Raw genomic sequence first — 22,879 nt, forward strand, 5'->3', positions numbered from 1 at the left:
TTTTTTTTTTTTTTTTTTTTTTTTTTTTTTTTTTTTTTTTTTTTTGTCTTTTGTCAAGTGTGTCGTGTGGCTGTTGGAGCTGAGACTGTAGGAGCTGCATGCCAACAGTGAATGGGAAATGTTTGCACACACTGTTGGATCTAGATCCACAGTCTCAGCTAATGTCATCCATCTTACACCTTTCCAGGGTTGCCAGGCATAAAATCCAGGAGCCTAAAGAGGCTTTAAACACTTAAAGGCAATGAGCCATCTGAAAAGGAGGAATGGTTCTCTCCGAAGACGGTGTTAAATTACATGGAGATTATAGGGCCAAGAGCTGTGGAGAGTGGTGCGAAAGGACATAGAACACCATCCTCCAGTGCTTTCCTTTCTCCCTCACCTGGTTTTCACTCTTTATCCCACCTGGGCTTGGACGAATTTCCCTGAGAAGCCTCAGTTTGGAACCATTTGGTCTCTCCAGCCTTGGAAGCTCTATCTGCTTTCTATCAAGTCATCCAAAACCAGCCAGATTATTTCCCCAGAGAATTCATTAGCTGCCTTTAACCCACCTTGTTGAGATTATGGCTATCTTTGATCCTGCTGGAGTTAGCAGCCACGGCTGCATGCCACGTAGCATGTCTAATCTATATTTGCTTTGCATCCCACAGCACAGAGCGGGGAACAGATCACCTGGGAGAAGAAAGCAGCAGCTCCTCAGTTCGGTCAGAGGCAAACAAAACAGTCTTATTTTCCCTCTTTGTGGGAAGTGCCATGGAGAAAACTCTTTGGTGCTTTACATTCTAATTATCTCCAAGTGCAGCCTCACGACCTGGTTTGCGGTTACGGCACACGAGAGATGAGCTGACACATGTAACCCAGCTACCAGCAGCTCAATTAGCTAAGCTGCACCTGCAAGTCAGGGAGGCAGGCAGTGTTTCCCAGACAACTACAATGTGGCCTGCAGAGTACTTCTGTATCCAGAAGCAGAGGTGCTTTAATCATCTGCAAAGCATAATTAGGGTCTGAACCAAGAGTCTAAGTGAAGTGTGGAACAAGGCAAAAGCAACACCTGGAGCATAAAGATGTTGGGGTGGGAAGTGCTGGCAGTGCAGGGTACACTGAGTCTATTCAGCGTCCCGATGGCACACTGTGGTTCTTAGGATGTGATAATTACCAGGGAGGTAGGAAACAGTGAGCAGCACTGGAGGATTTGCATGAGTTGCTTGTAGGGTACCTGCAAAAACGACAGCTGTGCTGGTACCTCATTTCCCTCTGAGGATATTATGGGCTGCAGTGTGCCAGCCTGATGGCAGCACAGCCTGTCTTGGAACTTTCTGAGTGTCTGCTCTGGAACATCTTCAAGGGCTTGAGGAACTGCCAACAATTCACCTCTCCCACTGCATACCTGCCTCTAATTGCAAACCAGATAGGCTCTGACAGAATATTGGCCAGTTAAAGTTTCCATCCCCCCAGCTACACAGTTCTGCATCCCATGTGCCTCCAATTTGCCCTCTAGCTTGGAAAGCCTTATCATCTGTGCAGTCAGCTGACCCAGCCCACTTTCTTCCTCCTGCTGGGGGCTGCGTTTCCTCTCGTGGTGCATGCAGCTGGCTTTAGCTGAGGGAGGCGAGATTTACCTCACATATTCATCAAGCTGTCAATTTGTAAGTCCTTGCCAACGTGGGAGTGCACTTGACTGGCTAGTGTTTGTGGTGTGAGTGCCAGACAAGTGGGAGAAGTGAGGAAGGAGAGGCCTGTGATGCTGTGCCCCAGGAGGAGAAATGCAAGATGCCCATTCTCAGCTGTGAGCAGGGGAATGGGTAAAGTAGATCAAAACTTTCCTTACCTTATGAGGAGAGGGACTTTCCCCCTTAGTAGGGTTTGGTTTGGGGGTTTTTTTGGTTCTTTTTGTGTGTGTGTGTGTGTGTGTGTGTGTTTTCCCCATTAGTAAAAGAGATGAAATGAAAAGGAGGTACTGGGGAGGAAGAGGTGACTGAGGAAATAAGCACACAGAAAGGAGGAGATATGTTGGAAATGATAACTGAAAATCATTTGCTGTGCAAAAGGGAAATTCAGGTAAGAAGTAATTCCTTTTCAGACTGTTTTAGTAGAGGCTTGGGAATGACTCGGCAAGTGCTGTTTTCAAACTGGGGAGCTGTGTGTGGTTAACTCTTCAAACACAGCTGGCTTGATTTCCCCTTTCAGATTCAAGTGGAGCACTGAAATTGCTGTTAGCATCACTATCATTTGAAGCTGGTGCCTGGAGCCTTGCTGTGCTGGAGCTCCTTCCCAAAAAGCCCAGGCAGCAAGAGAGTTGTCAGGGATGCCAGGGCAGCTGTGATTTGATGATCTTCCAAAGCAAGTAGGAGGTTTGCTTGGGGTAGAAACTGTTTGTAAGGACAGCAATGTTTGCTTAACTGCTCTGGCAACATTAACTGGAACACTGTGACCTCCCTGTTTGTGATCATGTGCTGTGATGAGGGAAAAATTAAATTTTTGTTAGAATCCTAAACTACTAGCAGAAAACCGAAGTTTTACCACGCTCTAAACTACTGTTGCTGTTACTGAGATCTAAAATACAGACTTGTTTTCTCTGGATTTAAGATCTCTGGGGTGTGTTTTTTAAGGTTCTAGTATTTGCTTAAACTGGAAGTCACACTTGTATTACCTAATCTTTTATTTTGGCTGTTTAATTCTGTCTTTAAGCTTCATTACACTAGATGAAACTCAGCCCTTGCTAGTAGAAAGTCACTACTTACAAACCACCGAACCATGGGGATCCAAGCATTTGCCCTGACTGAGAACCAGAATGTGACTGCAATGTCCCAGGAACTGCAAGTGCTCCTGCTGTGATCCTGATATGAGCAAGGCTTTGCCTGCCAGCCTCCTGTCTAGTCCATGTGAAAGGTTTGTGACTCAATTACTGACTACTCCTTTTAGCTTAAAATGGTGACAGCCCACACGTCTAAAATGCAGAAGCAGCAAATTTCTCTGTTTCAGCTCTCCCGAGTTCACTGATGTGACAAGGTTTGCCAGGGCAGTGAGTTGGACCAACTAATAGGTGAACAAAAGCAAATGAATTTTTAGGAGTAGAAATCCTTGCTCGAGTCTTGTTTATGAGTGCAAATGTCTCGTGCTACAGTGGTTTGCTCCTGGATCCGGGGATTTATACCTGGTTTTTACCCCCCATCCTGGGGGGACCTGCAGAGCTCTGATGGGCCGGCCTGGCCTGAGATGCTGCGAGCTCATGAGGTGGCAAAATATAGCTCCTGTGGTTTTTCTTGACGAAGCTGGCAGCTAGACATGTGGTATGTGCTGCAAAGACCTTTCCAAATTCTGTCTGTATTCTTGGAGGAAATGCAAAACCACTCTGGGACACAAGGCAGGCGTGGGGTTTATGCCCAGGTGGAGCACACTGTCAGAGCAGCCATGGCAGCAGACCCTTCCCAGCTCCTCTGCCTGCAGTGGAGGATGGAGGCGCTTTCCAGGCATTGCAGCGAGGACAGAGAGCAGCACAATGGTGCCCTGTGCTGCAGTGTGAGGGTAGAGTGCCCCCGCTGGGTAGCCAGCACAGGAAACACTGCAGGGAGTGTGTCCTGTGAATCACGAGTGCCGGCTGCGGGCATGTTTAGGTAGGGTTTGACTTTGGATGACGCAGTCCTTAGCCCATCCTGCACACTAGATGGGGCCAAAGGAGGATTTGCCTGCAAACCACCTCATCTTCAATCTGCCAGACCACAAACTGCTTTGGGAGCAGCCCAAGAGCACCTCTGCTTCCCTCTCAGACATCTTTACTATCCACCATACCAGGTACTCTCAGAAATCCATTTCTAGTATTTGCTGTGTCTTTTTTAAGGGCTGTCTTTACACTCAAGCAGATACTTAATTTTTCTGGCTCCCCCTACTTTTCTCTTTTCTCTCTGCAGCCCTGTCTTCTCCCCCAGCTTGAAATGAATTCGTGCACTTGTGCATGCCAAGTCCAGGAGAGACCATGAACTGAAAAGCCTATTTATGAGCTCCTTAAAATGGTTTTTATTCCTGGGGAAGACCAAAGCAAAAAGGAGTGGGTTTTCAGCATTTTGGGCAGCATCAAGAGACATGCCATGAGGAAAAAAACAAATCCTATCCTTCACACCTGCCTGAAGACACAATTAAACTATTTCACAGGCACCATTTGAGGTTTGTGAAGGCTGTTGTAGAAACAATGCTCAAGTATTTTAGGTCAAAGAAAAGCCAGTTACAGCCTCTACATGATGAACAGATGACTATCAGAAGCCAAAGCCCAGAGGATTGCTCTCAGGCACATGGTGTGATTCTTGGGGTGTCCTGCACAGGGCCAAGAGTTGGACTCAGTGATTCTGATGGGTCCCTTCCAACTCAGCATATTCTGTGAACTTGGGTGCCCATGCAGGACTTGCAAGTGAATGAAACACCAAGTGACCAGAAAGAGATGTTGGGGAATGGGATTTTTTCGGCATTCTTCCTGCAAAGCCACCCCAGGGCAATGCCAGGTTCTCCTTCTACGTTTTTAAAACTCTGTTCATTCTTTTGTGTTTTAGGCATGCAGCAGATGCATTTATCCTTGGAACAGGGTTTATTAAAACTCTGACTGGGCATGAAAAGCCAGTCAGCATCCCCTGAAAACTGGAACGTCTTCTAGGCTTGTTGTCTACCTGAGGCCTTGACTAAGATCTTCTGATGTATTTCAGAGACTTACCAAAACCAAACAAGTAAAAAAACGTTGTAATTCAGAAGTGATTAGATTGGTCTTAAAGGAGAAATATACAGATATATTTTATTTTTATAAGTAGAAAAATTAAGTATAAAGTTCCTGTAGAACCACTCTTTGCCAGAGCAAACGCATCAATCATTTAATCATTTCCCATACTAGCAGGAATGCACACAGCATCTTTTGTTTGCAGGAAAATCACTTTTCAAAGGACACCAATTTTGACATTACACAGCTGAACAGCTGCTCCTTTGTTTTTTCTGTGGTGCCTTGGCCACCACTGCTTTTCCAATAACTCTTTCAGGGAAAGACAGGGGAGAACTCCACTTTAGATTAAAAAACATTTCGTTTTTTTGAGAGCCTTCCCCAGAGACCTATCAAAAGCACCACCCAGTAACAATACAGTAGTTCTCTTGCCTTGGGAAAAGAGCTCTCTTTAAAGCCCAACTAATTCATTAGAAGGGATTATAGGATTAAAGAGCTCCTAAAGGCTAGAGACCCACTTCTATAAGACAGTAATTGTTTATTTCAAGGATAGTGATGCTGCAGCTTTCATCAGCCTCAGAGTTAGTACATCCAGAGATGCACAGGAGACGATCAGCTCCCCAGACACCCACTCAGGGAATCCAAAAATGGTTTCGGTACAAGAAAATTCTCTATTAAGTTAATTAGCTTCACGTATGGAAAGTTCAGATTAAGAAGAGGATGTTGCTTTGACGTTGTTTTGCAGGCAGTCACCACTCATGAAATGATCTTCACTTCAGGCTTGGAGTCTTCCAAGGCTCTCAGTTCATCATCCACTTCAGCACTCCACAAAATGTCATACAAACTACACCAAAACAAAAAGGTAAGCAAGGTTTAGTGAGCATCCTCCTGTTAAAGAAAGAGAAAGATGCACAAACGGCCAGTATGGGAAGATCATGTAACAGGAAGGGCCCCATCTAGGTCTGAGTCTGGCCCAACAGCCAAAACACGCTTTACAACCCAGAGCCCTGTTACTCCCTCACCCAGCACCACCTTCTCCTTGTTCTTTGGCCCTGTGGACCAAAGCAGATCGAGGCACTGTGGTCATGTCACTCGGACAGGCAGATGGCATTTGAATCCCCCCCAGTCACTAGTTGCCCTCAGGTGCAATTCCCAGAGAGCCAGTGCTTGTGGCCCTCTCCCCACAGCCTCCCAGCTCGCTGAGTTCACCACCTGCCAGGAGGAAAACAAGCAGGGCCACAACCATCTCTCACATTAACTGCTGCACGTTGCAGCTGGGATTCCTCAAGGCTTCACAGATCTTCCTGATGCCTTCGTCTTCCAGAGGGTTGTAGCTCAGGTCCAGCTCGGTAAGGCACTGCTTGGTGGTCATGACGGTGGCAAGGCTGGCACAGCAGGCTGCCGTCAGATCACAGTTACCCAGCCTGCAGGGAGAGGACACTGCAGTGAGCCACGGCTCCAGGGACCAGCAGCCCACCCTCAGACAGCAGACACAGACATCCCTAGCACGGAGCAGCAATCCCTGTGAAGCTGACAGCCCTGAGATACCAGCAGCTCGGCACAGAGACAGCCGCCCTCATGGTGACTGCTCAACACCCAGAAGTCCTCCCTAAAGCTTAAGAATGTGTGGCTACACGGGCAGAAGGACCCCATAGAAGATATTCCCAACTTCAACACCAACTTCATCTTCTTTTTGGTTTAAAGTGATGATAAATTGTCTCTAAACTTTAGTACGATGTGATTACTATTTGAGACTTGCAACAATCTCTCTAAAAAGGGCAATTGAGACCTCTCAGTTGAGGAGCTTTAACTGGTCAGGAAACATACCTTTCTGGAAGAGACATCTAGTCTTACTTATGCCTCCCACAACCCATTGGCTCAACTCACTCACTGCAAGAGTTGGGCATTGGAGCATAGCTCCGGCTTCTGTCCAATGGCCTGGAGAAAGCAAGCACTGAGGTGCCCTGAGCATCACACAGTCCAGTGCCCACCTGGGAAGGGACAGGCAGATGGAGAAAGCAAATCCCACCACAGGGCTGGAGGTGATGCTCCAGATGGCTTTCTACCAGTGAGGCTGGATGAGCACTTGTGCTTGCACCCATAGGGACTGTGGGAATAGGTGAATTCAGGCAGGCTTTGCACTGCGACTGGTAGGCACGAGAATAAACACGCCACACCTGAGCCAGCAGTTCCTCCATCTCAGTGTCCCACCTGAGAGAGGCCCTGCATGTGAGTTTGGAGAAGGGCACCAGAAGCTCCACAGTGCATGGCTCCCACAGCAAAGCAAGATCACTCCAGCCTCCCCACTCTTTGTCCCAGGTACACTGTGCCATGAACTTTCAGTTCTGCACCTGGGACAGCACCTGTGGACAGCTATGAATGCACTGTCACACAGGTGTCAGCCTGTACTTTCGAAAACATGAGTGACAGAACACGTGGAAGCAGCTGTGGTTTCCACTGACTTACTCCTGGACTAATTAAACATCAGATTGTGGCATGAATTATTTCATAATGAACAAAACAAAAAAATACCATGATAACACCTACTGCTGTCTCTCTCTCTCTCTGCACAGTCTTGGAAGGGTAACACAGCAAGAGAGAAGTAACTTCTGAGGGTGCACCTTACCATAGGGACTGGATGTTGCAGTTGGGGTGCAGCAGCCCTTCACACAGGAGTTCAACACCTGCATCTCCCAACTTGTTCTCACCCATGTGCAGTACTTTCAGGTGCTTGTTGGTGCTGAGAGCAGAGCTGACAATCTTGCAGCAAGCAGTCGTGAGCCCGCACTCCCTAACCCTGCAAGGCAAAAGTGACATAAGATCTAGGTGGGAGACCTAGAGAGTATCAGGCACCATTCACTTCTCTGCATTTGCCTAACAGGATTCCAGACAGTGGGAACAGAGGAACCAGAGTTTTCCCATAATCATTGTGCTCCCCTCAACCCCCATCTGCTCCATTCTTTTTAAGCAGCCCTCTCCCTCTCTTTGTATGTGGGATGTCTGTCTTGGAGCATGCACCTAAGAAAGGCACCTGCCCATAAAGCACAGGGACAATCAAAGATGAAGCACACTGGTCTAACAGTCATTCTTGGCTCCACCATGCACTCCTGAGGTTGACCTCCAAGCCTCCAGTGTAGGGGAAGAACTCAACAGGGGCAGGAGCTGAATTTGCAAAGTAGAGAAGTGTTGCTTTTTCAGTTTCTAAGTGAAAGAACAAATTTCCTCTCGTGGCCACCAGACCATCCATCCCAGCCTAAAGAGTAACACAGTCAAGAGGATAAGATGCTGAGAGCTGTTTATGTCACTAGAGCTTTCTTTTGGCTGATCAGTGAGACAGATTAGATCCAATGCAGAAGCTGAGATATCTGATCACAGCACTCAATTTCCTATTACATGAGGCCTTTCAAACTTCAAAAGTCTCTTAGCTGACATTTGTTGCATGATAAAATATATTAGAGGCTCTACAAGTGATGTTTGGTCTCCTATTAATAGGACTATGGGGCAGATCTCCGAAGTGTCTACAAGTTTAGAAATACAAATCCCTTTTAAGTCTGTAAGTCCATAAAAACCCTCTTCAACTCTATAAATCCTTTCATTAACAACCAGCTCAAGTTGTTTATGGAACCACCGCAACTGAGCATCAATCTGGTGGGCATTACTTCACTTACATCTTTCTTCAGTGAAGCCTCCAAAGAAGGCAGTGGATATGTGAAACTTGACAGCAGCTCACCATAGCTCCTGAAGTTTAGATTTGGGATCCTTGAGCGCCTGACACAGCATTTCCATCCCCGAGTCTCTCAGGTTATTGTCTATTAGACTGATCTCTGTGAGGGTCTCTTTTGTACTGATGAGTCTGGAGAGATCTTTACAGCTAGCACTTGTGAGATCACAGTCCCATAACCTGCAGGGAAGAAAAAAACATTATTTTCTCCCAAGAATGACTTAGATTAGAAAACAGAATCCTATTTTAGTAGTCTGAATTTCTGGTTACATCATCTCATTTTCTTCTATCCTTTACAAAACTCATTCATGCATCATACCACACAGCTTTCTCCTTACTTTCCAATTGTTGCAGCAAAAGCTCTGTTTTTAACCAAAAAAAAAAAAAAAAAAACCTAAACAAAAACCAACAAACCCAAAACATGCAATTCTAGTAGACAAATAACTCAACAGGAAGCCAAGACAATGCAAACTTCCATTTGCACTCTACCCAGAATCTGATCCAAGCGATTTCAGCGTGGCCCTGCTTGCTCATGGTGTCCTCCACCCAGTTTTGAGAAGGAACTAATCTGCAGCTGGGGGCAGGGGGTAACTGAGACAGTTTCTGCTTAGGAGCAAACCAGCAGCACAACCCCGAAAGCTTGGGGGCTGCACAAGGGATTTAAGAAACCTCTTCCCACTCTTACCACAGCTTCTGGATTCTGCAGTTAGGATGCATCAGTCCTTGGCAAAGCAGAGCCAGGCCAGAGTCCCCAATCTTGTTATCCCCCACAGAGAGATCCATCAGTGATGACTTGTTACTGAGAACAGCGCTGATGTCCCGACAGCTGTCGCTGGTTATGCCGCAGTTCTCCAGGCTGCATGAGAAAGCACAGTTGCAGTTGCTGCTCCAGACCTGCTGTATTAGATACACTCCAACACACTCAGTTCAGATTGAGAAGGGTCTATGTGCTGCCTCCTTGCTGCCAACCAGTGCAGCCCAGCTGGGCATTGCTAGATCCTGCAAGGCTCAGAGATGATACAGGTGTCCTAGATAGGCTCTGGGTGGGGAAACACACTGCTCTTGTATTTTATGAGGCTGCAGGGCATTTTTACTCTGGCCTACCCATTCATAACCATTAAAGCAAGGATCATTCTTGCCAAACTCCCTCTTTATATTGATTATCTCTTTTAAGAGGAACTTTTGGCTATATTACACAGTGAGTCCCTGTTGAGCCAACCCCTGCTGAATCACAGGGGCAATATAAAATGAATCGTGTTTCTATCCTAAAGCCCTTCAAGGGCTCTACCCCAGATATGAGGCCACGTCCAGAACTTCTGGACTTTGTAGCAAAAAAGGGCTCTAAGTATGCTCAGCTGGCTGAGTTAAGAACCAGAGCCACTGAGGGTACCTGTTCCTCTGCTCTGAGACGCTGATGAGCAGTCCCCTCCCCGCTCGGTTTAACCTGGGGTACCAAAATCTCCAAAACTGAAAACCCCACACATTTGTGTACAGCCTCCTGTTACATAAATCTGAGCCCGCAAAAAATCTGGCCTAAATTTCAAGCATTCCTGACAATAATTTTTACTGTCTTATGGATGGTATGACTAGCAGCAGGACTGGTTGCAATTAGAGACGTCCAGCTCTTCCTTACTGTAGTAACTCTAGGTTGCAGCTTGCCTCCACCAGTCCCCGGCACAGCTGTTTTACAGCTGTATCTCCCAGAGTGTTGTTGCTCAGGCTGAGTTCCTTCAGGGTGGGCTTGCTTTGCAGAGCGGCATTGAGAGCTTCCACAATATCAGCTGTGAGTTCACAGTACTCCAGCCTGCAAGAAGAAAAGAAGTCCAGGCAAAAAAACAACTCTCTTCACCACGTCTCACTTGCCTGCAAGAATCAGCTGTGGGTAAAGTGTGTGTTAGCCAGGCCAGAAAAGATGCCAACGTGATTTGAGACCAGGCAACGTATAAAGACAGAGATAGGCATGAGAGTTTTTAACAGCATCTTTCTGCTCATTTCAGGAAGCATTAATTCTTAAACCAGACCCTAGGGGACCCCAGGAAGACTAATTACTCACCCATTTTTACACTAGTCCTCCATTAAACCACTGCACAGGCTGCCTTGGAGCACAGAGCTGAGCTCTACACTGCAACACCATCTCACTACGGGGCCTTCCCAGCATGAGCTGAGTGCTGCAAATAGACCTGGGTCCCATTCAGTTGTAAAACAAGGACCAAGGGCAGCAGAATCTGATGTTCCCTGGGCATCTAAGAGGTCCTGCATTTACAGCCACCACTTTCAGGAGGCCTAAACAAAGCATATGGGAACAGACACCCAACTCTTACAAACCCACAAGACCCACTGGTGTGAATAAATGTGACACAATTTCAGGTAAAACAAGAAGAAATCCACATCTGGCAACAAAACTCCCGCTTCTCTCAAGGGAAAGACAAGCATGACCTGTCTGATGACCAAAAAAGCCCGGTGACTACTTACTGCAGCTTCTGCAGCTTACAGCTGGGGTTCATCATCCCTTGACACAGCACCTTCACTCCAGCAGTTCCCAGCCTGTTGTCACCCACGTGCAGCTCTGTCAGGGACGGCTGGGCGCTGAGGACAGACCGCAGGGTCTCACAGCTGGCACTCGTCAGATTGCAGTTTTGCAGCCTGAAGGAGAGAGGCAACCAGGGTGAGGGAAATGCACCCCCAGTTAGAGAGGCTCTTCTCAGCAAGGTGTATCTGCCAACGTCTGGGCTTGGAAAGGACACTATGGCACTAACAGTGCACAACCCTCTAGGAAGTGATATATCCTCGTTAGTGCTGCTGTTTTACAGATGTTAAAATATTCTCTCAGTCAGTATTGTATCTGTACCATGAATAATAGCTCCCATGCTTCCTTCAGCATAATCGCTCACATAGCACCTCCAGCGGAATAAATAAGGATCCACCCTACATGAAGTAGCACCACAACTGCTTTATAGAAGTGTTTCAATTATCACGGGGCTGATCCTGGAGATAAAGCAGTGGCTTCTTGCAATTTCTTGCCCTCTGTAGAAAGAAATGTGACCCAGAGTAGCTAGAAGTTAAAATCTCATTCTACTTGGCTTAAATCCATGGATATCATTTAGATGTTTATTGGTATATTCCAAGAAGGGTCTGTGAAGTTGATCCTTCAGCACTCAGGCTTGGAGAAGTAGTATAGGAACTGTTATAGTATTGCTATGGGGTATTTAAAGAGTTATCAGACAAGACTTTGTGGCAATGGAGAGGTGTCACGAATGGAAGTACTAAGTTTGACTTGGGTTTGTTTGCTCTTTTATTTCCTAAGCCACCTCACTAGAACCCCAAAAATGGACAATTATATTCCTACAGAACTGAAAAATCCTAATCCAGGCTATTACTTGAGCATCTGGAGAAGTGTGAGGCCTAGAACAAACTCTCAAAAAAATTACTTAAGTCTTCCAGTACAGAGCACCACAGTTATTTCTTGAAGGCCCATCAGAGAGCTGCAATTTGATTAGCTTCACAGTCAACTTTCCCTCTATTTGTCTGTGAGTCCTCATTGCAGGGGACACAAGGGACTTTGAAACAGGTATATCTGGTTTAAAAGGCAAATGATTTTTACAAGGTAGCGTCCTAGACTGCCTTCACAACCTGGACGACTCCACTATCCTGAAGAAGAGATGCTGGACAGAGAAATCATCTCTTTGAGGTCTTCTGAGAAGCAGAGGCAGCACTCACTGGCTCTGACTAAAGCTCCTGCACAGGGGTTGCTGATGGAAGCTCACTAATCCTATAATACGGTGGGGTGCCTCTATAGAACATGCTGCCCTGAACCAAGCTGGCTCTGCCCAGCTGAGAAGACAAGGCTTGGGACTGAGCCAGTCTGGTAGAATGCAGAAAGACTGGCAGCTCTTGATAGACCAAGGCTCAAGAGAACACCCTTTTGCTAAGCTCCCACAGAAAGGAGAAAGCAAACTGGACCACATGTTGAATACCGTGCTTACTACTGGCAGAAGAGCACTTTGAAAAATGCATGTGTGACAATGTCAGGTATGTGCTAATGGCAGACTGGGGGCCCTTTGTGGTCATCCTTTTGTTTAAGCTGGCCTAAACAGATAATTCAGCAGCATAGACTGCAGAAAGATCTAGTACCTCTTCTAAAAAAAGTCTCCAGAAAGCCTTCTTGTGGCTGGAAAAACCCTACCTGTCCTTCCCTCTGTGATGGAAAATGAAGAGAGGCTGATGATCTGGATTTTTCCAATAAATATACCATTTACAGACAAACTGCTGGGATTTTCCAGCCACCTGATCAAGGTAATGGCTCAAATGGATCGTCATGGCTCTTACTACCACCACATACTAGTTTGCCTCATCATTTCCCCTGTAGCTGCATGCAAGCACATGCAGTGGTGCATCCCCTCCCTTCCCTTGGGCCTCAGCCTTGACACACAGCATCTGGGCTAAGCTCCTCTTGAGCTTATAAAAAAACCCGCTGTCTGTTCCCAGGAACTAATGCTGTCTAATGAGCTCCTGTTTTTTTTAATGAACAGCCTTGGAAACTTATTTTTCTTGCCTGAATAACAACCCAAGTGGGATAACATTTCCCTTATCAAAGTTTCAAAGAAAATTACCAATCAGGATGAAAAATTATTATGACTAAAGCCCACTCTCTCATGACCCTATAAACAGCAGTCCAAAGAGAGACCCTTTCAGCTCTCCTGGACCACAGTGGGCTGGGACCACTGGGGCCTCTCAGAGCCAGCGAACTCTGAAGTTGGCTATACTTAGAGGATTGTCCAACTACAATGATGGACCCTGTGCTGACAACCCCTCCCACCTCGAGGCTCAATCCTTCACCCACTGAGAAGATGCAAAGGCATCTGAAGTGAGCACTTCACCAAATTCCAGAATTTTTTGCATATGAATACCTTGTACTTACTTACTTAGAGGGGTGTGTGTGCAGGTGTTAATATGCTACAGCAAATGTACTATGAATATTGCTCTCCTAGATTCTCAAGTACTTTAGGTTTGTAAGTTAGGCCTGTGAGTTAACTGTTGTGCTATAGTAAATTCCATACAAATACTTTGTTAAATCGCTTAATTTAAGCTATCAATTAAATGCTGTTAAGTTTAAGTGATGCTAAAACCTTTAGGCCTAAACTGTTGGTCAAGTCTGGGGCTCAGGTTAGCAAAAGGGTCTACTCTGAACCTTGTGACTCAATAGGAGAGTCTTCTTTATTCCTTTTCATCCTTCCTCCCACCCCAGCCTCCACAAAGATAATTTTAGGGTTAACATTGGGTTTAGATTTATTTTAGCTTCTTGTTTGCTTTTTCTCTGTGTGCTTTAACCATCTAGTGAACCTTGCCAATGAACTTTGTCATGCTTTCACTTTTATATTAAACCTGCTTTTGCCAATATCTTTACCAGTGATTCAAGTGACCTTAAAACACTCATTCATGACACAACGTTAGAGCAAGAAAAAATGGGGCTTTACCATAACTTCTGTAGGCTACAGCTTGGCATCAGCAACCCTTTACAAAGGTATTCAACACCTTCATCTCCCAGTTCATTGTTGTTCAGCTTCAGCTCTGTGAGGGATGGATTTGCATTGATGATGGAAGAGAGATCCTCACAGTTACTGCTGGAGAGATTGCAGTCATCCAACCTGAAAGACACGGAGAGAAGAAGCATTTTAGTCCCCAGAGCCGCTCTGTTCTCCTTGGCTGGAGCATTCCCTTTTAAAGCAAAGTGGGCAATTTAGTCCTCTGCAGTTCCTGGGATGCCTCCATAAGTATGTGCATGCCCTGCTGGGCGTTGCATGGCCCAAAACAAGATGCACTCTCTGCAAGGCTGCGGTACAGGATGGGATAGGTGGCAGTTCCCCAGGCCTCGCTCCTCCTCTGTGTTGCACAGAAGAGGGCACAAATCATTCAACTTCAGCTGGAGGATGCGCCTTCATTTAAACAGTGACAGTGGCAAACTGCAGGCCATCTGAAGCCATGTCTAAGCAGAGGCAGCTTACAGGCTGTCAGACTGGTTCTGCACTGAGAACAGCCAAGCTGGATCTTCAGCCAGCCCCAGAGACACCCATAAGCAGTTTGGTCTCCTGTAGGTGAGTCATGATGGTTTGCACCATCGCCCTCCACCGTGAATCTCAGCACGCAAACACTGAGTTTACAGTGTGGCAGCAGCTTCTCCCACTGGACATCAGCATTTTTCTAGTTGTTGTTAAATTGATGTGGGTTAACTGAATTGAACGGAGAGCCAAGGAAAGGATCGGGAGCCCAGGACAGGCAGAGGGGCATAGAGGGAGGCAGAAAAGACATGAGGCAAATCATGAAGAACCCTACAACCCCAGGCACAGCCACAGTCAGGACTGCCAAAAGTTGCCTGGTCACTTCTCCTTAGACAACAGTATGAAAACTGAGGCTCCACTAGGTTTCTCCTTCCCCCCCTCTGGCAATGAACTCCCAAGGGGATTGTGTTCAACACTGATGGACAATCCCTGCTGCAGTCACTTTCATCCACTGTATCTGGAACAGCCCAGCCTCTGCCCAGCAGACAACCATCCCACTGCCTTCTGCCATCCAAGGCAGGCCTTGGGAAGTCAAGCCAGGCCCATGACACCTGCCTGCAGAAGCTCATTTGTGAAACAAAAGCAAGCCATCTTCAGCCTGGCTGATGTCCTCTGAGGCATTGCTGGCATGATGTGGCCCATCCTCTCCAGCCCGAGCAGGATGATACCAGCTTGTGGGGTGTGAATTCCAACCAGCAGAGATGAAAGACTGCAGGAGCAACTCTTCTGGGCCCTGTCCTACACTTTACACCCCAGGAGAGGGTTCCCTCACACTGTTTGCTCAGCTAATAAGGCTGGTACTTCTGAAGGTCAAGTGAAGCATTAAAAGCCAATGGCAGGTGGCTTGTGTGTGACTATTAAGCAAAAGTTACTCGACAGCATCTAAGCTGCAGCCCGAAGAGTGTGCAACCCAATGAGCACAGGGTGATGTCTTCCCCCTCTTGATGGAGAAATGGTGGTCAAATATTTAGATAATCACAACACCCAGCTGAGCTCTATGACTCAGGGCAACATTGCTCCATACCAAATGATGGTTATCTGTTTTTGAAAAACTTTAATTTAACTTAACTTTCTGGATAAAAAGCTGAGCAGTTTCTAAGTCCTATGTCAAACAGCTCCAAAGGTGAAGAGCACAGGAGAGATATGCAACAGTTCTTACTCAGAAGAGATGATACACAACCGGTTACTACCTGATGGATTTGCAGGATTTCATCGTAGTCAGAAGTTCAGCCCATCTAGATGGGCTCATCTCCTCACACTGGATGTCAAGCTCCATTTTGACAGTTGAGATAAGACCTGAAAATTAAAACAAAACAAAAACACCTTTTTTTCTAATTGACTGAGAAGCAACAACGTTCTTTAACCCCGTCAGCTCTCGGTAATGACTCACATTGTGCAAAGGGGATGAAAAATATTTTTCAAACACTAGTCTGCTGCAAGCACCAGTATAAACCAGCAGAGTTGGAATGGTACTGTTTGGGACTCATCAAGGCCATTCTCCACGAGGGAAATAGGAATCCTGGAGAGAGATGGCAACAGCCTGTTATCTGAAAGCAGCTTGTGTGAAACTAGGAAGCTTCCCTTCCATCTCCAAGGGAGCTTAACCAGAACGAGCTTTTCAGAGGCACTGGTGTTACTCACTCACTGCTGAGCCACACCGGTGCCAAGCTCTACCAGCATGGTGCACCCGACCGACTGTGGAAGCTCAAGCTATAATTAAAACTAAGATATTTTTGAGAGAATTAGGGTCAATGAGAAAGATGAACACGAGAACTGCCTGGGCTCAAATTAAAAATCCTGCGAGCCAAGTGTCTGTATGTGAGAAGTGGAACCTCGGTGGATAGGAAAAGCGTTCCTTCCCGACTTGATTCCAAGGTTTGAAAGGTCACTCTGGTCGGGTAAGTCAAGTACCAGAAGCTGGTAAGCAGGAATTTTTCCGCTGTGCAGTCAAACTGCATTTCTGAACTGATGTAAACACTGCCCCTGGCAGAGCAGCTCCAGATAAATGTGCACAAAACCATGACAAGGCCAGCAGCTGAGCTCCAGGCTTAGTCTGCAATGGATGGGATTAGAAGCTGTGCTGCAGTAGGTGACAAAATGCAGCCTCGGTCTCCTGGTTTGGCCAACATGACTCAGACTACAGGGCTTTTGTAAAAGAAATAATCCCCTGAGCTATCACATCGGAATGCGAGCTGCAGTTAACCACCGCCTTCCCTCCCAGTCACCCCCTGCTGCCATAGCATCGCGGGTATGCCAAACTCGCTTTTCTCGGAGGCGACCTCGGCATCAGAGCTCACATCAGCTCTCGTCCGAAACAAACCCCTCACCCACGTGGCGAGGAGTCGCGTCCGAGCGCGGAGCTGCGCTCGGGAATCGCGGCGGGACCCGGCGCACGGCGCCAGCGGGATCATGAGCTCCCGGACGTGCCCGGCCTCTGCCCTTCCCAACGCGAGCGCTGCCGGGAATGCCGGCCCACGGCCTCCGTGGGATAGCATCACAGCCCACGTGTCACGGGGTGATGCGGCTCGGAGCGACCCCCGCCCACGGCGACACGCCACGGGGCACTCACAGCCCTCCCCGGCACTTGCCGGGCTTTTCCCCAAACCCGGATCGACAAAAGGTTCTCGCCCGACCCCTTCGGGCTCTGCCACCTTCCTGCGAGCCGAGAGGGGATCCCGTTCCGGGGTCCGGAGCCGCGGCCCGGCGCTGCCCCGCGGGCTCCCCCGCCATCGCTGCTGCCCCTGCCCGGCGCTGCCCCGCGGGCCCCGTGCCCACAGCTCCACCGCCTAACTCCCGCAACCTCCCTTCCTTCCTTCCTTCCTTCGCTCCCTCCCTCCGCCCCAGCCCCCCCGGCCCTGCTCCCGCAGCTCCTACCGCCCGCGCCGCCACCGCGCAGCTGCCGCCGGCTCTTCCCGGCTCCGCCTCGTAGCGCGGCGGGGAGGGGCAGGATCCGTCCCTCCTCCCTCACCCTTTCTTTTCCTTTTTTTTTCCCCTTGTACGCCCTTTTCCTCTGTGTCTCCCTTTTCCCCCCCTCTTTTCCCCCCGTTTTCCCCCTTTCCTTTTTTTTCTGCCTTCTCTAACACTTATCGCCTTTTCTCCTCTCTTTTCCCCTTTCTTGTGTTCCTCTTTCTTAATTTTTTTCCTGACTCCTGCCTGCTTCCCTCTCCCTCCTTTTTTCTCACTTTTCCCCTTTTTCCTCCCTTCTTTCCCCCCTCCACTCTCCTTTATATGTTTTCTTAATATCTTTTTCCTTCCCTCTTTTTTCCTGTTTTCCTCACATCCTTCTATTTCCTTTTTCCCTTCTCACCTTCCACTTTCTCCTCTTTCCTGTGCTTTCCCCTTCCCTTTTTTTCTTCCCTTCCCCCTCTCTTTCCCCCCATTTTCTCCCTCCCTTCCTTTCTTCCCTCTTTTTCCTCTATTGCCCCCACTTCTCTCTTTTCTCTCCTTTTCCTCCTTTTCCCTTCTTTTGCCTTTCCCTCTTTTGTTCCTTTTCCACCATTCCGTCCTCCTTTTTTCTGCTATCCCTCCTCTTACCGCATTTCTTCTCTCTTTTTCCTCTTCTCACCAACTTACCTATTTTCCTTATCTTTTCCTCCTTTTCCTTCTACTCCCATCCCCCTATTGCCCCTGTTTCACATCCACCCTAATCTCCCCACCCCCACGCGGAGCAGGAGCACTGGAATACACAGGAAACAAGACAGGAGAACAGGAGCAGGAGAAATCTCTGTAAGGAGGGGGTGCACAAAGGATGGGAGTTAAAAAGGCGGTGTCCCAGCTGGCTCGGAGGACAACCCCTGCCCAATGGTGGGACCTGGAGGACAATGGGGATGCATCACCCAGGAGAGGGGCACCATGGGGGGATCTTGGCCGGGACAGACAGGACCCCGCCTTGTCCTTCCCCAGGGAGATCGAAACCGGGAACTGTCTGAACCGGGAACAACAAAAACATCCATTCCTCTGTGGTCTCCCTGACTTCCAGAGGAAGGGGGGCCCAGCTTGGAAGGCCTGGGATATCTCCGCTCTCCATCCCTGTCACCAGTCCTACCCATGACACATCTTTTCTCTGTCTCCCTCGTTAGCGCAACACGTTGCCGAGCAGACGAGCTGCACCTCGCTGGCACAAAGGCCTCTCCCTAAGCTGTTTGGAGCGAAGCCGTGACAGCGATGGAGGATGGGCGCGCCAGACTTCTGCCGCTGCCATGACTGTCCCCTGCCTAGATTTCCCCCCGACCCTCCTGACCAGCGGCTCTCTCGCACATCCCGCGGCGGGACGAGGGTCCTAGCGCTTGGCCAGGGCTGGAAGGCGTTCTTCATCACTCGGCTCGCTTCCTCCTCCGTCTGCCGGCAACTCCCTATCTCCCTTTTGTTTCCCAGTACTTTTAGCCCCAGTAAAAGCTCATTCAGATTTTCACGAGACAGAGCAAAGAAAGGTTTTAAGGTGCCGAGAGGCTCTAGTCAACATAGTGACTTGCCTCCCTTCCTCCCTCGCCCCCAAAATCTCAGCATCTCCCCGAGTTTTTTCTTCCTGCAAACACCCTGTTCCCGGTCCCCCCGGCTCACACAACAGTTCAACTAAGCACAACCAGCTGTTGCCTAGAAAGGACGGCTTTAAAACGCTTACGTGTTGCCCCCCGGTAAGCAGAAGGGAAAGTTTAGGGAGTTTCAGAGCCTCATTTTGCCGCTGATACGTACCTTGCTCTTGGTGCCGTGCGGGGAGCGAGGAGGGCAGAGCTGGCGCCTTCCTGCTGCCGTTACCACGCAACCTCTGCTGTCGTACACATGGTGTCTGCTAGAGGGAGGAAAGCAGTTTTGGGCTCTGACGGCTTTTTTCCTCCCGTGGCAGCTATTCAGGGGCTCAAGGAGCAAGCACTCTGTACGCGGCTGTGTCTGGCTTAGTGACGATGCAACCATCGCACAAACCGCGATGGTGACAGAGGTGGCTTTAACTTCTAACACTGGATCATGCAGCCACTCGACATGGTTTAGCCCAGAGCAAGGAAGTGGTTGCCATTGATGGAGTCATCTGAAAATGAGGTCGCCACACTGTTAAAGTGTGGGTAGAGATGCTGGAGACTGCATAGTTTCTCCGTTCCCCAGGCAAGCCCTGCCCCACCTGGCCAAGGAGTGATGTTGAGCACATTAGTGCTTACCTGTCACCTCACCTGGGGGTCATCTATCTCACGTCCCAGCAAACATGAACCCATACCTACACCTCCTCCTCCCAAATTCCCACTGGCTTTTCCCCTCCCCAACGAATATCTTGCCATCCCTCAAGCTGCATGGCACGCTAATTCCAGGTTGAAGTAACCTGCTTTCTTTCCCCATCCTGTATGGTATGAAGATGAATTAATGCTTCAGTAGCCTGCGAATGAGCCGGAGGCAGAAGGCCAGCTCTGTTTTTCCCTCCTGCAGCTGTTGAATGCTGATAGAGAAGATGGTGGCACAGCCTGGAAAACAGAGCCTTTGCTGAGCCCCCAGGGGAAACACTAGAGGTTTTCCCCCCAGTTACCTTTATTATCATTCCTCTGGAGGAGATGGGAACCGAACACCAGAAGAGCTCAAAGAGCTAAAACCCGCCTTCCTTATTGCCCAGAAGAAAGCTGAATGCTAGACAATGCAACTCTTTCCCATTTCCTTCCAGAAGAAACTGGGTTGTCCACACATAGAGTTTGCTGGAACAGTCCTTGTGCCTGTTTCAGGTCTGACCTGAAATCTGCTGAACCACAGGCACAAATTTGGGGATGGAGCAAGGTTGGGGATAGCACAGGCTTCTGGCTTCTGCCCATTAGGGTGCTGCTCCCCGGCAGGCAGATGGGTGAATGCTGTGGCTGGTGAAGGATGTCTCCGCCCTTCTGCGTTGGTATGATGCTCCCAGGAAGACCACCAGTGTTAGGAAGAATGAACACTGGCAAGAGATTGCACCATCCCCTGGTCCACCAGGCAGTTTCAAATCAGATGCCTGACATTCAGCCAAACAGCAAAGGTCTCTTTTCCTATCCCACCCCTGCTGGCATCTCTCTAGTGTTGATTCTTGCTCCACTGCACGTGTCAAGAGTCTCTAAAGGACGAAGTCCAGTGTTTGTTAGAAGTTTCAGAGAGGTTTATGTCCTGTGCACCTCCTGTAGACCTCCTGCCCTGGACAAAGAACACAATACACACTGGTCTGTGCTTGTGGAATATTAGATTTACAAGCCAAATAACCATGCCAAAATGTTATCAGCTTCTTTCTCTCTGTCATCCCTTTGGCTGCCCTCACTGTGGGGACAACAAGAGGCATCTTGGGACAAATCTATTGCCCTCCCCCCAGCAAGCAGGACCAGGCTGTCCTACTCACTGACATACATGCAAGTCCAGAGGAAATAATGCACAGTGGGGCTAAGAAAACCAAAAGCAAACAGTAGTGAGAAACACATGCGTGTGTCTTGCTGCAGAAACAGCACAGACTCCTGGCATGGAAGGTATGTCCATTTGATTGTTTGTACAGACTCAGGTCTGAGTCCTTGAGGAGCCTGACGGGGACATCTCCCCTGTGTTCCCTTCTTTATCACCAATTTTCCATGTCCATTTTGAGTTCACTCAAATTTATCTCCCCTTTTTTTTTTGGTGCTTCCCTTCCTTTGGTCCATCTTGTCCCTGCTGCTTTTGTGCACGGCTGCCATGGACCCATGAATTGTAGATCTTGTGTTGCGGGATCTGAGGAAGTTGAAATGTGTCTCTGCATTTAAGATGACTTTATTTTTAAAACTAAATTTACACACATAACCCCAGAGCAAACTTACAAAAGGATGCTTAAATTAAGGCTGTTAGTGTAAGCTGAAAGCTTTGCCTTTTCCCCTCTAGCAGTTTCCTGTTCTGTTCTCTCTGCTCTCAAGATGCCTTTGTGCATATATTTAATAGTAATTAAAGACAATAAAATTGTCAAGAGTAGTGGCAGATCTTTTGCTAACTTGACTATGCCATCCCTACCAGCAAATTCATTCCATAAATTCAGCCATGGTGATCAGAACAGCGAATCATAAGCATATGCCCGGTTGCATTTGTTGCTCTCAGAGGCTTGTTCTAACTCCTTCTTGATCATTGCTGGGAGCCATTTGTTCCTTGAGCTTGTGTGTGAACTTGAAGTAAGGCTTTGTAGGGTGAGGAAATGCAAAACTTGAGTCATTCTTGAAGAGCCAGTGGGCTGATTAAGCACTGGGGAACAAAGCATCTGTGGAGCCAGAGAACCTGATACTGTGGCTCAACTGATGTCTCAGGAGAAAAAAATAAAAAGAAAAAAAAAAAGAGGTCAATAAACAGATGCTGGTAACAATAGGCTGGGGGCTATGAGGTGGCCAAGCAAGCTTTGGGTTACTCAGTAAATACAGACAAATGCTCACCCTGACTTGCATGTGTGCGTGCACGCATATGGATGTTCCATACTGTGTCAGCTCATTATAGATTCCCACAAGAAAACCATTAGGGAGGAAATTTTTGCTGTTCTGATGTGGTCGGCTTGTTCTTATAAAAGAAAAGCTGGTCTCTTCACTTCATGCTGACTTTGTTTTTTGGGGGGAGTGGGGAGCATTGTAATGAAATAATGCTGTGACTATATGTGTCGTATTTTATTCCTCTGGATACAGTCTTTCACCGTGGATCCAGTGAAAATGAAGCCCCAAGAAAATGGAGCTTTCCAGATTTCTCCTTCAACGACTGGGCTGCATTGACCTGCAGAAAAAGTACGGTCAGAGGAATTTTCTCTCATCCCTGCTTTTCTGCGTCTTTTGCCTCAGCCCGTGGCAGTCTTTGCCTGCCCGTCTGCAGAGGGCGATGCAGCATCAGTTTGACCAGACTTACGGTCCAGTGGTTTTCCATCATCCCGAGGTTGCCCGTGGTCACCAAGATACTGCAGGGGTTGAGGGTTGAGATGAGGTCAAAGCTAGAGGGGAAAATGAGAGGACCAGACCATAGACACAAACGTATTTCACAACACAGTGTCTTCATGCCAGCTGTGTAGCAGTTGATGAAATGGGAGACTGCAGTGGATTTCACTCTCCTGTTAAATCCTGCTGCATAGGAAGACTCAAATCTTTTGTTGAAGCTTTGAAGACCAGTGTAGTGACAGCTGGTTATTTCATGAGTTTGTATGGAACTCTGAAGCCTGAGTTTAAATCAGCTTTAAAAGGCAAGAATGAAATCTTCAAGCTAAAAGAAATCCCAACAACCATACACTCATTTGTTTTTCAGACTTCAGTTTGCATGTTACCATTGTCATTTTGTGGAAAGGAATTGTAGATGTCCTCTGCCAGTGGAGATATCTCTTTTTAATCTCCATGAGACTACCCATGAGACTTCGTGGTTATTTGTGCCAAAAAATCACTTTGAATCATGGAGTCACTAGGGTTGGAAAACACCTTCAAGATCATTATGTTC

The 22,879-nt window shown here is 47.8% G+C and overlaps 1 protein-coding gene across 2 annotated transcripts; it reads right to left on the minus strand.

Annotated features, from left to right (window-relative positions):
* Positions 1–4,748: 4,748 nt before the first annotated feature.
* Positions 4,749–21,873, minus strand: RNH1 (ribonuclease/angiogenin inhibitor 1). Of its 2 annotated transcripts, XM_027898184.1 has the most exons (11): positions 21,847–21,873; positions 19,163–19,256; positions 15,661–15,766; positions 13,889–14,059; positions 10,887–11,057; positions 10,048–10,218; positions 9,100–9,270; positions 8,424–8,594; positions 7,320–7,490; positions 5,947–6,117; positions 4,749–5,537 (listed from the first exon to the last, which is right to left on the minus strand). In XM_027898184.1, the coding sequence occupies exons 1-11, from the start codon at positions 21,856–21,858 to the stop codon at positions 5,450–5,452; spliced, it is 1,497 nt and encodes a 498-aa protein (XP_027753985.1). In that variant the 5' UTR covers positions 21,859–21,873; the 3' UTR covers positions 4,749–5,449. The 2 variants fall into 2 exon arrangements, with proteins under 2 accessions (XP_027753985.1, XP_027753986.1); XM_027898185.1 differs by lacking the exons at positions 19,163–19,256; positions 21,847–21,873 and adding an exon at positions 17,345–17,404.
* Between the last annotated feature and the right edge of the window lie 1,006 nt (positions 21,874–22,879).

The sequence above is a fragment of the Empidonax traillii genome, unplaced genomic scaffold (assembly GCF_003031625.1).
Source record: "Empidonax traillii isolate 1590-97213 ecotype Southwest subspecies unplaced genomic scaffold, ASM303162v1 scaffold583:size513456, whole genome shotgun sequence".
Classification (NCBI taxonomy): Eukaryota; Metazoa; Chordata; class Aves; order Passeriformes; family Tyrannidae; genus Empidonax; species Empidonax traillii.

Excerpts from the sequence above, each read along its gene's own strand:
- RNH1 (XM_027898184.1), bottom strand. Across the intron at positions 15,767-19,162 it reads CGCACGGCACCAAGAGCAAG|GTCTTATCTCAACTGTCAAA; the intron begins GTACGTATCAGC and ends TTTAATTTTCAG. Across the intron at positions 7,491-8,423 it reads TCTAAACTTCAGGAGCTATG|GGTTAGGGAGTGCGGGCTCA; the intron begins GTGAGCTGCTGT and ends TTTGCCTTGCAG.